This window comes from Pipistrellus hanaki, assembly GCF_964339955.1.
Source record: "Pipistrellus hanaki genome assembly, chromosome: 18".
Lineage (NCBI taxonomy): Eukaryota > Metazoa > Chordata > Mammalia > Chiroptera > Vespertilionidae > Pipistrellus > Pipistrellus hanaki.
In genome coordinates this window covers 21,871,975-21,886,869 of record NC_140520.1, presented here as the reverse complement: position 1 = coordinate 21,886,869, position 14,895 = coordinate 21,871,975, and the positions used below count along the sequence as shown (strand labels likewise).

General features: G+C 49.8%; 1 protein-coding gene across 7 annotated transcripts in view; it reads left to right on the top strand.

The window, feature by feature from the left end:
* Nucleotides 1-241: 241 nt before the first annotated feature.
* The window catches only part of RGS8 (regulator of G protein signaling 8), a 36,467-nt gene continuing 21,813 nt past the window's right edge, over nucleotides 242-14,895 (top strand). Inside the window, exons 1-3 of one of the 7 annotated variants that reach the window (XM_084866603.1) lie at nucleotides 252-468; nucleotides 12,180-12,253; nucleotides 14,180-14,308. In XM_084866603.1, coding sequence (XP_084722729.1) covers nucleotides 14,283-14,308 — 26 coding nt within the window. In that variant the 5' untranslated portion in view covers nucleotides 252-468; nucleotides 12,180-12,253; nucleotides 14,180-14,282. Of the gene's footprint in view, nucleotides 469-1,894; nucleotides 1,911-11,675; nucleotides 11,825-11,964; nucleotides 12,254-14,179; nucleotides 14,309-14,895 lie in introns of those variants that run through there. The other 6 variants (XM_084866602.1, XM_084866604.1, XM_084866601.1 and 3 more) reach the window with 6 other exon arrangements.

The window sequence follows — 14,895 nt, the reverse complement described above, 5'->3', positions numbered from 1 at the left end:
CCACTGTGCAACCCAGGCCATCTCTCCCTCCCCTACCTCCACCGTCTGCCACCCTCTGCACTCTGCCTCCCCTGAATTCTCCAGAGTGGCTGTCCCCTTGTCCCTTCGTCCCTTTGGAGGCAGCTGCCAGTGAGGGAGCTGTCAGCGGGAGAGCCACAGGCAGTGCCATCCTGCCGGAGTCCGGGGTCCTCCCCCAACTCTGCCTGGCAGTGCTCATCATCTTTCACCCCTCCCTGCGCCTCCCCACCCCCTTCCCGGCTGCTCACTCTTTCTCAGCTCTGGAGATGCAAAGCCTGAGACGAGCCAGCAGAGCGGTGGGTTGTAGCCGCTCTGCTAAGGGTGCCAGGTGAAGTGGCCTCCCCTACCAGAAGGTGGCTAACGCTGTCACTCAGGGCTTCGCCGAGCCATGCCCAGCTGGGGCCCCGAGCCAGCCACACCTTCCTAGCTGCACTGCCCACCGCCAGACAGGTAAGAGGGAGCAGCTCTTTCGGGCAGGGCCTGAGTTGGCTGAGCTGGCCACCCTGAGTGGGAAGTGGGAGTCCTGCTGGGAGGCACAGACAGCTGGGGCAGAAGCGGCACTGTCCTGTCATGACCCCCGTTTATTCTCTAACAGCTCCTCAGAGCGGAGAAGCCCGCCATCCTTGCCAGGAGCAGGGATGCAGGACTTTGCTCATTCTCCCCTGTTGGGGGTGGGGGGGGGGGGGGGAGGAGCTGAGCTGCCAATGTCCTTTTATGTTCTCCCTCCTCCCTGATCCCAACTCCCAAGGTCCCCAAACCCTGTTTTCTGGTCCAAAGGGATGCTGTTTCCTCCCTCAGATGCCTTCAGGGGCTCTGAAAGCATCGTGGTTTGCTCTCTGGACTATGGCTCTGTCTCTTTCCCTTTCATTCCAGTCTTCGGCTGTTGTTTTAAATTGGTCGCCTGCATAGCAGTTCAGCCGTGCATCTGTTTCATCTTCCGTCATGGTGCAGGTCTCCAGCGTCACTGGTGACTAACACCGGTGACACATTCCCATGCAGAAGGACTCCCCCCACCACGAGCTGGAGGGAGATTAAAATACTGGCGATCACCAATTTCTTTCTTTCTTTCTTTCTTTCTTTCTTTCTTTCTTTCTTTCTTTCTTTCTTTCTTTTTTTTTGCAGCTCTATTGAGGTGTAATCGATAAGAAAGATTGTATTATGTTTAAAGTGTGCAACCCAATGATTAACTACATGTATGCATTGTGAAGGGACTCCCACCATCAAATTAATTAACAAACCCATTGGCAGGTCACCAATTCTTTAAAAAAATTTCCCCCCGTATTTTTATCATTACATAAAATGCTGATATGATATTAAAAATTTGCTCACATTTTGCATTATTTTCTTAGACGTACTTTAAGTAAAGACTTGCTGGGACCAGGTTTTTTTTTTTTTATTGGTATAATTGACATATAACATTACATTAGCTTCACAGGTACAACCTCATGATGTGATAGATGTATAGATTGCAAAATGATCACCATAATAAGTCTACTTAGTACCCATCCTCAAACATAGCTACAGTTTTTTGGGGGGAGGTCACCAATTTCTCAGCAGTGTGTTGAGGGCACCGTTGCGGCCTACAGGTGATGAGTCCCTGACGTCAGCTCAAAGCGTTCTTCCCAGAGATGCCTCGGTAGGGACTTCCGGGGACATTGGGGGAAAAGGCAGCTTTTCTCTTTCTGTGTGAGAGCCACTTAGAATCAGTCCCCTGTTTCACGGCGGGCTGAACATCTGACTTTCAATATTTAGATCAACATTTGATCTTGGGATGCTTTCAATCTAACGACATGAGAAAGGAAGCCCACCCTATTCCAAAACCTGGGTTATTTTGGGATTATTTGTTTCCACAGAATGGGAAAACTTGAGGGTTTTCTTGGAAGATGGAGAAGGTGCTGGCAAGTGGGGGAGTGAGATACCTGTTATGAGGTCAGACGCATGCTTGGGGCAAGTTCTAAGCTCTAAACAGGCAGCATGGTTTTGGGCTGATGGCTGTTATTATTATTTGGGGGGATGATAGCTCCATGAGCACTCAGTCAATCTGGCAAACTAGTTTTTATTAACCTCTTGCAGTCAGCTCCGTCCTTAGAGCAGGCTTCCTGGAAAAAGGTCGATGGGTGGGGTGAGTGGGGGTTGGAGTGTGTAATGTGGTCTGTAGCCCATCATGGCCAGGCAAGCGTATGCCGCTCCTGGCACCTGGGTCCTTTTGGCATTAAAAAGAAAACAACAACAACAACATTAACACAGTTTCACCCAGTGCCTAACACCTATAGGAATCTGAAAACCTCTCCACAGTCTTTGTCTGATGGAATTAAACCTGCTGATGGAGCCAAGATCTTTTCCCCATGGGTCAGTGCTCTCTGATCTGAAGAATAGGGTTCCTTAGCCACAATGCCATCTCACAAATGCCAGGTACTCCTCGGGGGCTGGTGAGAGTGTGGCTGCCTGGCTGGGCAAAAGCCATCATATTTCCATTAAGCCCGCCACATGTGGGTCTCGGCTGTGAGTTAGCAGCAGCAACTGAACCTGCCGAGATGTTGTGTAGCCTGGAAAAAGCCATGCTGGTCCTGGGTCCCAGTCTCTGTAGGGCTGTTCATTGAGTAACCCTGAGCCCTTCAATCAGGACTATCAAAAATGAGTTTTTGTAATCTGTAAAATGGGCACAAGTGCCCAGCATGCCTCCAAAGGTCTATGTGAGGGTCAGTGTAAAGTAATAGTGATAGCTCCCGGTTAGCAAGATGTGCTGGGCAACGTTGCTCGGTACTTTTCCTACATTTCACTGTTTAATCCTCCCAAATTTCCCCAAACCAACTCAGGCTGAAAGAGGTTAAGCTACCTGATCAAGTTCAGCTAAAGAAATGTGAAAGCATTTTGTAGGTTGTAACTGTGCCATATCAATGCCAGTCTTGTTTTGTATAAAGACTTCATGGCTTAGAATTTTCATTCTGTTCTATCACAGACTCTGTTTCATGCTTTCTTATGTCCTCTTTGTCCGTACACCTCTCTCTCCAGAAACTTAAGAAATGCTCCTTGCTTCTCCCCTCTTTGCTTTGGGGATTAGAATATATGAATATATATATATTTTACTGTTCATGAAGCATCAGCATTCTCATCAGGACCTTTAAGAGTTTGCTCAGTGTGGACTTTCCAGAAAGCTTTTGAATCTTTCCACAGAAGGTTCTAGAAAGAAAGGGGTCTCAGAAAAGCTGAATGGCTTAAGGCAGATTGCTGTCAGGGCTTTGTCTCTTAAGGAAAAGTGTCAGAATTTGCTCAGCGTCTTTGTGCATCTGAGTGCACCCACACAGCCCCAGTCCCTCCTCCCGCCCCCGCTGCAGGCATTAATGTGCACCCAGCACAGCCTAAAGGCAAGGCTTCTTGTTTCCTAGAGGACTGGGTGACGGTAGGAGCAGGTCTTGGTGGGAGAGCTGTCTCCTGGAGGCCAGGTCTTCACCCCGCTATTTCCTGTCGCTGTTGCTGCAGCCAGGCCCATCCCTGGGTCTGATGCTGTGGGGTTTCCTTTTTTGCATGACTCGAAGTGGGTGGCGAGAATGGAGCAGGAAGGGAGGACATAAAAGCCATTGGCTGAAGTCATTAGAAATGGAGGATTAGAAGAGCTTATTTTATATTCAGAGGAGGGGGAGAGTGTTGAAGCTGCTTTCTGCCCACAGCTGTAGGCCCCGATGGCCAAGGAGAAAGCTTTTGTTCCTGCATACAGAGGGGAAGACATGGAGAACCAGCGCCCTGGCACATGAGATGGGAGGAGAGAGCCCGCGTTGATTGTGCTAGGGCCTTGCTCTGACATCCCAGTCCTAGGGCTTTGAAAACTAGGTCCCACCGCTTCTCCATCTCTGCCCCTGCTGCCCCTTCCTCTGCAGCCTCTCCTGCCACCCCTTTTTGGTGTTAGGCCTTGGCCTGCCATGACTCTGGTAACTGTCGATGTGCCTTCATGTTTTTATAAGGCTGAATAATGTACAGTCCATGGGGGCTTAAATATCTCAATGAATTTCCACAGTAATACAAGAAGTTGGCATCACCTTAGAAATTCTGATTTCTGAGATAAGAAAGCAAGGTCGCAAGCCAGCCATAAGGGGCACCGTTGGAGCTTGTACATGTGTCACCTGAGCCTGTGCGAGGTCTATGGCTCCACACTGCCTCTTCTGGCCAGCATCCTGACCCACACACGGTCTCACTCACCTCACCGCTGGCTGGTTCATTTAAACTCAACTGAATTTATTGATCATTTTTTAGTGCCAGGTTCTGTGCTAAATATTGGAGATGGGGAGCTGAAAAATATTTATTCATACTTATGCAATGTATGAAGGACCTCAACCTGCTCCCCCATCTTCTCCCCTACAAACCCATGCACATTTACACACATCCTTCCTTCCTTCTCACATGTGTCTGCTCGAGGAGAATCCTTCCTCCTGTGGCCTTGAACCCATCCTTTCCCACTTACTGAGCTTTTTCAACTCTTTCCTCTGTCACTTTTCTCTTCTGCCGTGTTATTCGATACTTACAAGTAAAAAGAAATTTCACTTTTAAAAAGTTCACTTGGGCACCCTCCTTTTGTCAGCAAGGTTACCTGAAAGAATAATAAGGTTGCTTAAGAAAAAAATAATCCCTGACTCCCCTCTTTCCATCCCCTCCTCCGTCCTTCACAATGTTGCTTCCATCCCTCCCACCCTACTGAAACGGCGACCTTGATGAATCAGGAGATCCGAGAGGCAGGAGTGAAGGATTGTGTGTGGTGCATGAGCCCTGGCTGTCTCTACACTCTGGCTTCCTGCCCATCAGCTGCCTTGGCAGAAGCCAGCTGGCCGCTGGGAAGCTAATTTGTAAAAGCAGAGTTCACTGTGGAAGGCTGAGGTTACAATAGGAACGGGGAGGTTGCTCAGGTAAGCGAACAGGTCTCCATTTGTCTCCTCATCCAAGGCCGCCTTGCCGCCCTGGAACCTGGGTGGGGAGACGGGCAGCTCCTCTGAGGGAAGAAAGGATGTCACCGGACGCTGCCCCAGAGGCTCTGGGCATGAGTCCTGGCTCTGCCTGTATGAAATGTGACCTTCGGCAAAGTCTTTAAAGTTTAGTTTCTGCAGGTGATAGCTAAGAGTCGTCCCTCTCTAACCCTCTATGAATGTTAGCATCTGCTCCCTTGCAGTCAAATAATAGGTTACTCACAGGGAAAACAACTTACAAGGGAAATCAATTCCCATTCAGGTTGCCCCCTTCTACATGTCAGTGTCCCTGCATGTTGTATACTCATTTTACTGAAGCACATATTGTCACTGGTGACACTATTTTAAAATAATTTATGCACAACTTTAAATATACACAAGTCAAAAGACTAGAACAGTGAGCTCCTGTGTACTACCACCCACTTCAACATCCCTCACTCCCACCCTAGAGGAAGCAAGCCCCAAATACCATATCATTTTTATTGTAAATGTTTCAGAGTGTCTATCGAAATAATAAGGTTGCTTAAGAAAAAAATAATCTTACTATCAATATCACACTAATATTGATGTATAATCAGTGCTGGAAATTCCCCAATTGTCTCATAATATTTTTATGATTTTGAATTTGAATAAAAAATATCTACCCATTTTATGTCATTTTCCCCAGTGCTGGCATACCATTTAATTTTAGGATCCCTAAGGAACAATTGGAGTTTAGACACCAAAGCCTCCTAAATTTAATTTAACAATCCTTCTAGACCACTTAGAAGAAGAATAAAGACAGTGAATAAAGAACAGAGGCAGGAGAGAAGAAAAGGTTGCATCGAGCATAAGGAGACAAATGAGGGCACAAGAGGAGCAAGAGAAAATGAAAAAGGTAACGGAGACTATGAAACCCTCCTATCCATCAAGAAGCTTAAAAATCCTTACCAATATGTTTTACACAGTTTTGTATCACCCCAGTGAGCAGACAATAAAGCTGAACCTTGAAATAATAACCTTCTATTTATTTGACACGTTTTCCCAAACAGCGTATCAAGTAGTTGAGCAGACATCTTCCCAGCAATCCTCTAGGTAAAGCAGGGAAATAGTAGGGATTCTGAGTCCCATTTAACAGATGATGAAACAGTCAATAAAGCTAATAATAGTGGCTCCCACTACACAGTCATTTGCCCTTAGTCAAGCAGTGTGCTAACACTCGAGTACATGAATGATATCACTTAATCCTTATTACAAGCCAGAGACATTGGTGCTGTGATACTCATTTTGCTCATGATGAAAATGACACTCAGAGAGGGAGAGAGTCACTTGCCCACATATACAGCTCTGAAAACTCAGGGATGTTTAATCCACTGTCTTTCCCCCCCAACCCCCTCAGGTCAGGCTACTTACCACTAAATTGACCATCTTTCTTTTGCATGTTCTTGCTTACTGGCAAAATTCCACTTAAAGGGAAGCTCAGGGCATTATCAGTTACAATAATAGTGCACAGTGTACTAGAATTTGCCAAGCATTTCTCTTCCCCTTGCCTTTCTCATTTCTTTCTTGTAACCACCTTGAAAAATTAGACAGGGCCGGGGCTGTGCATTTAGGTTTTACAAAGCAGAAAATTGACATTCAACGAGCTTGGTTAGGCTAGTTAGTGATCAAACAGCTAGTCTGGGTCGTCAGGGTCATGGAGCTGGTTGACGGCAGAGTTAGGCCCAGGGGCCCTTTTCTTCTGATTCCAGATCCTTCGCTTCTCGGGTTCTCTTTGCAAACTTCCTGAGCCCACACCTTGGGCTGCTGACTTCTTTCCCTGTCCCTTCTGATGTTCCTGTGAGAAGTCGAGCAGGCTTATTACCAATTAAATAACTGGATGTCTGAACTGATGAACAGGAAATGAGGCTGGTAATGCTCAGAGGAATGAAATTGAGATGCCTTTTTTTTTTTTTTTTTTTTTTTTTTAGTAGAATTTTGGGCCAAGTGGCCTCTTTCTGTCCTTCCCTTCCCTGTGTCCTTCCAGTCTCCATGGAAACCCCAAATCAATGCGGCATATGTTGATTCATGTTTCTACTGTTACTAGGAAGCTACAGAGTGGAAATTGCTCTTAAAAGATTTGCGGAGAGCTTAAGCACGCTGACCAGAATTCAGGTCTAGCATCCGAATGACTATTTTTACCAAAAGCTCTTCATGTGGCACTATATATCCTAGGTGGCGTGTTGATTAAGTAAACACCCAGGGCATTTGGGAAGAAATCTCCTCCTCCACTATCATGGCTTTTAAAAATATTACATTGCAGCCTTTAATTCCCTTCATCTTCAATGTAATCACATTTTTGTGCGATGATGCCATGAGCTCCTTTAGCTATTGACTAATTCCACCCTCCTCAGCTGGGCTGTTGGGGATGATGGTCTGCCAGTGCCGAGCTGCTGCCCTTGAGTGTCATTAGTGCTAGGCCGACTTCAGTCTTGACCCGGAGACTGCCGAAGTCTAATGTGTTTCTGCCCAAAGGAACTCTGTGATTTTTCAGATTTTTTGTGAATGCAAAACCGAATCCAGCTGGCATCCCTTAGATACCTGCTCTGTACGAGGCGGTGGGGATTGGTAGCGAGGGGAGTAGTTCTGGAATCTGTCTTTGCGGAGCATGTAGTCATTTAGGAGAATCCAGGAAACATAAGACACAAGGATGAACTTTAGGTGGAGCTGCGGGCTGTCAGGGAATCACAGCAGCGCAGTGGCGTCGGGATGGAGAGGTTCCTTCTGACGGAGGAAGTTCTGGGAAAGCTTTGGAAAGGAGGATTTTTAGCTTGGAGGTGCTGGGTTTGGAGGAGGAGCTGGGAGTTACCAGGCGGATCCAGGGTAGGGACAGTCTGGGGAGAGGGAGCAGCTGAGGAATTGTGTGTGTGTGTGCGCGTGCACGTGCATGTGTGTACAAACATGCACAATGACATTAGATGGATAAATGAGGCAATGTGGTTGGACTGTCAGACAGGACAAGGAGCTGCATGGAGCCCATCAGATTGTGTGGATGACCTGCTTTATGGTATCTGTTCATTGGGTACCTCATGCCAGAAGGCTTGTGGGGGGCTGATGAAACAGGCAGGAAAGTCAGTTACTTAGGAGGGTGGAAGGCCACGCACTGTGCTGTGTGCCAAATAACCTCTGACACGACAGTGTCCATGGATGGGAGGGGGTGAAGTTGAGAAATTGCTCACAGATGTAATGGCAAGGTTTCAAAACCAATTCAGCAAAGGGATATGGAGGAAACAAAGCCAATACCTGTGCTTGTTACCCTGAGGGGCTGGGATGGAGGGACGCCATGAACACACAGAGGGTGCCTGCAGGGATGGAGGGTTAGAAGAGAAAGGTGGTCACTTCAGAGGCAGGGGTGCCTGTGGAGTCTGAGAGGAGAGGGCTGTCTAGCAGGCCTCTGGGACGTTGGTCTGGAGCTGAAGAGAGGCAGGATGGAAACCCTGATCCTGGAGAGAAGCAGTGGCCAGTGCCTGCAAGGGGTGGTTTCCCAGGAGGGCGAGTGTGGACTGGGAAGAGCAGAGAGAGTCCGGGCGGCCTGAGAAGCCAGAGCTGGGCTTGTAATGGCGGTTTTCCTGGGAAAAACCATGGGCATCAGCAACCAGGAAAGGATCCAGAGCTCTGGATTCCTGAGCAGGGGCTCCAAGCCCATGATGCAGAGTTCAAGTAGGTGCATGCCCTTCTCACTAGACTCCAACCTGCTTGCCTTTTCTGTTTCTCTCCTTCAGGAGGGGAGATGGTGCCAGAAAGCTTCCCCCTCAGTGCAGCTTAATCCCCCACACCCCGGAATTCCCTATGCACCTGGCTCTGTAGGAAGGACGATTAAGAGAGAGTCCTGCCCTGAAAAGGGGCCAAACTTGGTCTGTGTTTCTCAAACTAGGGTGCAGTGTGGTTACTCCTTGGTGTTTAGGAGTGTTTTGATTAAAAAAAAAAAAAGAGTTTGGCCTGGGAGGTGTGGCTTGGTGGTTGAGCGTTGACTTGTGAACCGGGAGGTCATGGTTCGATTCCCAGTCAGGGCACATGGCAGGTTGCCAGCTCGATCCCTGGTGTGGGGAGTGCAGGAGGCAGCTGATCAATGATTCTCTCTCATTGATGTTTTTCTCTCTCTCTCCCTCTCCCTTCTCTGAAATCAATAAAAAATATTTGGTGGGGCAGGGGGGAGAAGGGGAAGGAAAAGTTTGAACTAATTTTAGTTTTCTCTTTTTATTCATGGCCGCTGTGTGTCCACACACTACTGAATTTCTGCTCTTTATATTCCTGTTCTCTTTTGCACTTTAATTAATCAACTTTATTAATTATTGTATCTTTCTTTAATCATTTGGCTTAGCTTATTGACTTCCTGTGACTAGTGATTATATTATTGCTCAAAGGCTAATTGAAGGTTCTGGAGCCTGGTTAAGGTTGGTCGGCCTCTACTCGAGACTTGAGCCCATCTGCAGCCCTGACCTTTCTCCTTGGTGCCTTTCCATCCTGGATGGCTGCCTGAGGCCTGAAGGAGGCCTTATCCCACCAGGTTAGACTCCTCAGAGAGGAGAAGTCCCCTCATGTCACTGCCTCTGTGTTAAATGAGGGCCAGTGCTGAGGCAGGGAGCACGCAGTGTGATATTGGACACCAGCTCTGCCCCTTATCCATGACTTGTCTCTGTTTGTCAACCTGTAATGCGGGGATGATAAAGATGCCATTGGCCTTGTAAGTTTGTTGTGAGAGTTAAGCAAGATAACACAAGTGCAAATGTTTGGTACAGTGACTAACATGTAAGGGCTCATTAAACATTAGGTTATATGCTATACCCTTATGCTATACACTTGTTTGGGATCAGGGAAGTGCCGATCAATGGGCTTTTTTAAATTTTTTTAAAATATATATTTTATTGATTTTTTATAGAGTGGAAGGGAAAGGAATAGAGAGTTATTAACATAGAGGAGAAACATTGATCAGCTGCCTCCTGCACACCCCTTATGGGGGATGTGCCCGCAACCAAGGTACATGCTCTTGACTGGAATCGAACCTGGGATCTTTCAGTCCCCAAGCTGACACTCAATCCATTGAGCCAAACCGGCTAGGGCTCAGTGGGCTTTTGATCACCAGTTCTGTGCACCTCTTTCCTATGGTACGGTACCAGGAGCATGGCCAGAAGTGAAGGGATTCTCTTTCTACTTAAATTCTGAATCCCAGCGGGCATCAGGGGCCAAGCCAGGGGCTGTGAGGGCTGGAAGATGCTTCCTTTGCATCTCACTTTGTAACACCCCATTCCCTTCACCTCACAGAGGGGCACTGCGGGCATTTTCAGGCAGAGACAATGAGTCACTGTGGAGGCAGCATCAGAATCTTGATTTCCTCCTATCATTTCCCTGCGAGGAGGCAGGTCATGCACCAGCAGATCTGCCGGGAAAGACTGGGTCCCAGCGTGATGTGGTGGCAAAAGCTCTGCCGCAGGAGCCACAGAGGACAAGTCCCGGTCCTCGAGCTCCTTGTAGGTGCGTCACTGTGGAAAAAGCGGTGCCTCCCGTCTAGCCTCAGTTTTCTCATCTGTAACCCCGGGATAACATCACCCTCTCTCACTATGGCATGGAATTGTTAATGCTTACAAATGCTTCCGACCCTGTGTAGAAGGTGAAGCAGACGGAATGGAATATCTTCATGAAAAAGCCATCTCTTTCTGCAGAGATTTGGTTTCAGAAACAAACTTGCAGCAAAGGCTGGATGGGTGCATTTGGAGCTGGTTTCTGAGCGGGAGCAGGGGACCCCGCTCCAGAGACCCACCTTGGAGCGGAATGAGGAGAATCTGAGCGTTACCCCAAAGCAGTGGCTCGCCAATGTTGGCAGGTGTCAGAAACCCCTGGAAGGCTGGATGGACCCAATCCCCGGCGTTTCCGACCCTGTATGTGTGGGGTGGGGCCCGGGACTCGGCATTTCTAACACATACCCAGGTGGTGCTGAGTACTGCCGGCCAGGGGCCACGCTCAGAGCACTGGGGCAGGCAGGAAGAGGGAGTCCTCCTTTGGAACCGAACAGGCAGTGTGAAGGTCCACGTGGGTAAGGTGGTTTGGGAGAAAAAAAAGTAGAAGACAGAAAAATTGGAATAATGCGCAGAATGGGCAGAACAAATGGAAAAGTCTCACTCCGAAACGTAGGCAAGTAGGGGGAAGTTGCTAGGTGATGGATGAGGGCGAGAGGTGGGTTTCCACTGTAGGAAAAACCAGGTGAGAGACGGGAGTGCAGAGTTGGAAATTACACACACGTTCAGGGCGGTGGAAATTTCTCATTAAGCAGTGAGGGGTGGGGTGGTGGGGGCCCGGGGCCGGGGCCGGGGGAGGGGTGGGAGTGGAGAAATGCCTCTGTCGAGGAAGGGGACAGCTGAGAGGTGGCAGAGGGGGTGATTCACTCGGGGCTTGGTGGTTGGGCTCGGTACTGCAGCAGGATAGAAATTGGGAGAAAGGAGGTGGAATTTGATGTGTGACCTGCCCCGTCACTCTCTTGCTCTCTACATTTATCACATCACATCACACCCAGCGAGACAGCCCCCTCCTCCCGGCTCATTAGGAGGCTCGGTTTCGGCGTGGCTCCTGCTGTCAGCAGCTGTCTGGGGCAAGGTCTTTATGCTCCCTGCTCCCCGAGCGGCAGCCAGCCTTCAGCGGGCAGCGGAGCTCATTATCATTAGAAGAGGGCCTCCCCAGACACTTGATTTCACTGGCGGCAGGAAAGAGTTAATGCCTACGGCTCCGCTGCCCCCTGCACAGCCTCTGGGTGCAGAGGGAGGCGGCTCTGGGCCGTGGGGACCTCTCCCCGAGAGCGTGAGCCAAAGAAGCAGGGAAGCAGCTTCGCGGAGCTGAGGAGGAAGGTGCGGGAGGAGTGCCAGGCGAGCCGCGCTCAGGGGCACCTCCAGCATCCTTCCAATGAGGATGGGCGTGCAGGCTCTGCCCCGGAGCTGAGCCGAGCTGAGCTGAGCCGAGCCGAGCCGCCACCCGCTGGGTGTAGGCTGCTTCAGTATTTATTGGATGTGACAAACGGGGAGAAGCGATTTCAGCGGGGCTGCTCGCTGCCCGGCACAAGTGGTGGGAGGTGTATTGTGCATGCATGCATGTGGAGACGTGTGTGTGTGCCCGCGGGTGCCTGCGTGTGCATGCACACATGCTCTTCGCCCGCCGAGGATTTGACTGCTAAACCGCTAAAAGCAAGGTCTGCTCTCTCCCCAGAGCTCCTTCACCCACAGCCTCTCTGACCATCCCGTAGGCAGAGACCCGCAGGCCATGAGGACCGCTCAGAGACAGTGAGTACTGCTTTTTGCTTTTCCCTCTCTCGGTGCCTGCACGGGCTCATTGCATTATCCATATTTAATTAACCTGCCTCTCCATATTGATTGCTTTCTCTTCACCGAGGCTTTGTCTCTCTTCCCCTCTTTATAAATCTTTGCTCCTTGCTTTTAACCTCCTTTTTTCCCCTCCTCTCATGGAGCATCCTCTGTTTTCACTTGGACCCATTCTGTAGAGTCACCTGTAACTTGATGTCCACCTCGGAGGGCACATGAACTGTAGGTGTAATCACACTGTTGGTATTCTGGGTAACCGCAAACTCTGTCCCCCCAAAAGTCAAGGGCCAAATGGGGTAAGCGCCCTGAGGTGCTGGGTGAATGGGGAAGCTGGGTTAGAGGACCTTGCAGGTCCTCATTCAATGGGCTCCAAGGCTGAGCTCACGGAAGGGGCAGTGGGGGGTCTGAGGCCCTGGTGGGCACTGCTGGATGTGGGAGAGAGGGAGGAGGCATCTAAGCAGCTCCTACAAGCCGTTGAGGGCTAGCTGTGGGAATGGGAAGGGTGACAAGGCAGTGGCAGGAGGCCTGGGGATACTTGCCCCAAACGACCTTGCCTGCTGTGTGCGTGTGGGTGGGAGTGCCTGGTTCTGCTCAGCTCCCGGGTCGTGAAGGCCCCTGGCCTGGGCTTCCCCCTCCTCTGGGCTATATCCCACAATCCAGAGAAAATGAGGCTGAGATGCCCAGAACAATGATTTCTAGAGATCCCGACAGCTAGGAAAGGCTTTGATCTCCTGACTTCTGAGCAAGCAGGTGTACGCGGTGAGACCAGGATTAAGGAACTGCCCCTGCTGTCAGGGAACTCAGCCCTTGCCGTATCCTGGGGATGAGCCTTACACAAAATCGAACTATTATTTTGTTTTGTTTTTTAGTTTTAACATCTTGTTATTTTGTTCATTGTGATGTTATTCAAAAAAAGGTATTTTAAAAAGTCTGTGAAGTGTTCCTGGTAATAGCAAAAGAATTTAAGTGGATTTCAGAAGGGACTTATCTGTCTCAAGGAGGTTTCTGTTAAAATGGATTCTGTGTTTGGTGTCAGGGTTCCCCAGGGGATTCCTTTACGGATAGACTGCTGTCTTCACAGGCTTCTTCCTACCGGTTTTCTTCCTGGGAACAAAGGGCTTGACGCCCGGAGAATGGGACCCTCAGCAGAGCGAGATTATCGGTCCATCAGCCTTCAACCTCTGTCCCCTTTCCCTGATGTCCCTCTGCTTCAGGTCGGGGACGGGCCAGTCAGGGGGGGACTGAGGCGGGCCAGGCAGCTTCCATAGGAGGGAGGAGGGGTGACTTGGGGATTCATCTCGTCATTCTGTGTCTGGGATCCCTGCAAAGGAGCAAGCCTGTGCGGTGACAGCGCCTGACAGGCTTCCCCTGGAGTCACCCAACCTTCCTCCCGCTCACACCCTCCCGAGGCTCCCACACTCTCACCTCTGGGACAGGTTCCAACCTTGGAGGGAGGTGAGAATCAGAGCAGTAGCCAATGGAATGTTTCTGGAGCAAGTGCCGTGCCCCTGCCATGTCCCCCTTCCCACCCTCCCCCCATTGGCTGTCTGGTCACAGGATCCCACCCAGGTAACTCGAAGAAAACAGTAATTTTTGGCTCACCAGGCCCAAGCCTCCCTCCCCTGGGGCACGTGCCCCACTTTACCGTTGATGGCCAATAGGGAGGGAGGTAGAAACTCCTGACCCGCAGGCAGCCACGTGAACCCACCCAACAATTTTTTCTTGTCCATCCTCGGTTCGTCTCCCTGTCTCAGGACGAGTAGAAGTTTGTGGGGAACGGGGTGTGAGTGGGGAGGTATGCAGTTGGCATAAAGCCCTCAGAAAGGATCTCTAGCACAGTCAGAGAGAGAGGGCGGCCCCCTCTTACGGCAGATTCTTTGATTTTAGGTGAAAGGCCGTGAAAGGGTAAACCCCTGTGCCCCGCAGTCTTATCTCCCGCCCTGACGTCCCTGCACACCGGCCAGAGGGTTAACTGTAAGCGGGTGCCTGTATGGCCGCCTTACTGATGCCACGCAGGTAACTGATGCCAACCTGTCTTTTTGCCCCTGCCCCTCTGCTCTTTCCCCACCTGCTCTGCTGTTTGAGCCTCTCAGGGATAGGCCACTTGTCTCCGTCCCCCAGGCCTCCTGTGTAGACTGCGCTGTCCTCACCTGGGTGCTTCTTGCAAAGTTATGGCCTTGCAAGCAGAACCTGCCTTAGCACCAAGCTTTCCCATTGATCAGTAGGATGCAATGTGCATGAGCTTGTATTGAACCATCAAGGGACTTCTATGAGTTACTGGGACAGGGAAAGAAGATGAGGGCTAGCCTAGATTTTTTTTTTTTTTAATCCTTACCTAAGGATATGATTAGAGAGAGGAAGGGAGAGAGAGAAACATTGATGTGAAAGAGAAACATCGACCAGTTGCCCTCCACACCTGCCCCGACCAGGAATGTGTTCTCATCGGGAATTGAACCGGCAACCTTTCGGTACACAGGAGGATGCTCAACTAACTGAGCCAGTTGGCCGGGCAAGATTTTTTTTAAAAGTAAATTTAACTCCGATTCTTGCTTCTGCTCCTATGATTTCAGACTGAGCTAAAAGATTAGAACGGAGGTCTCAGC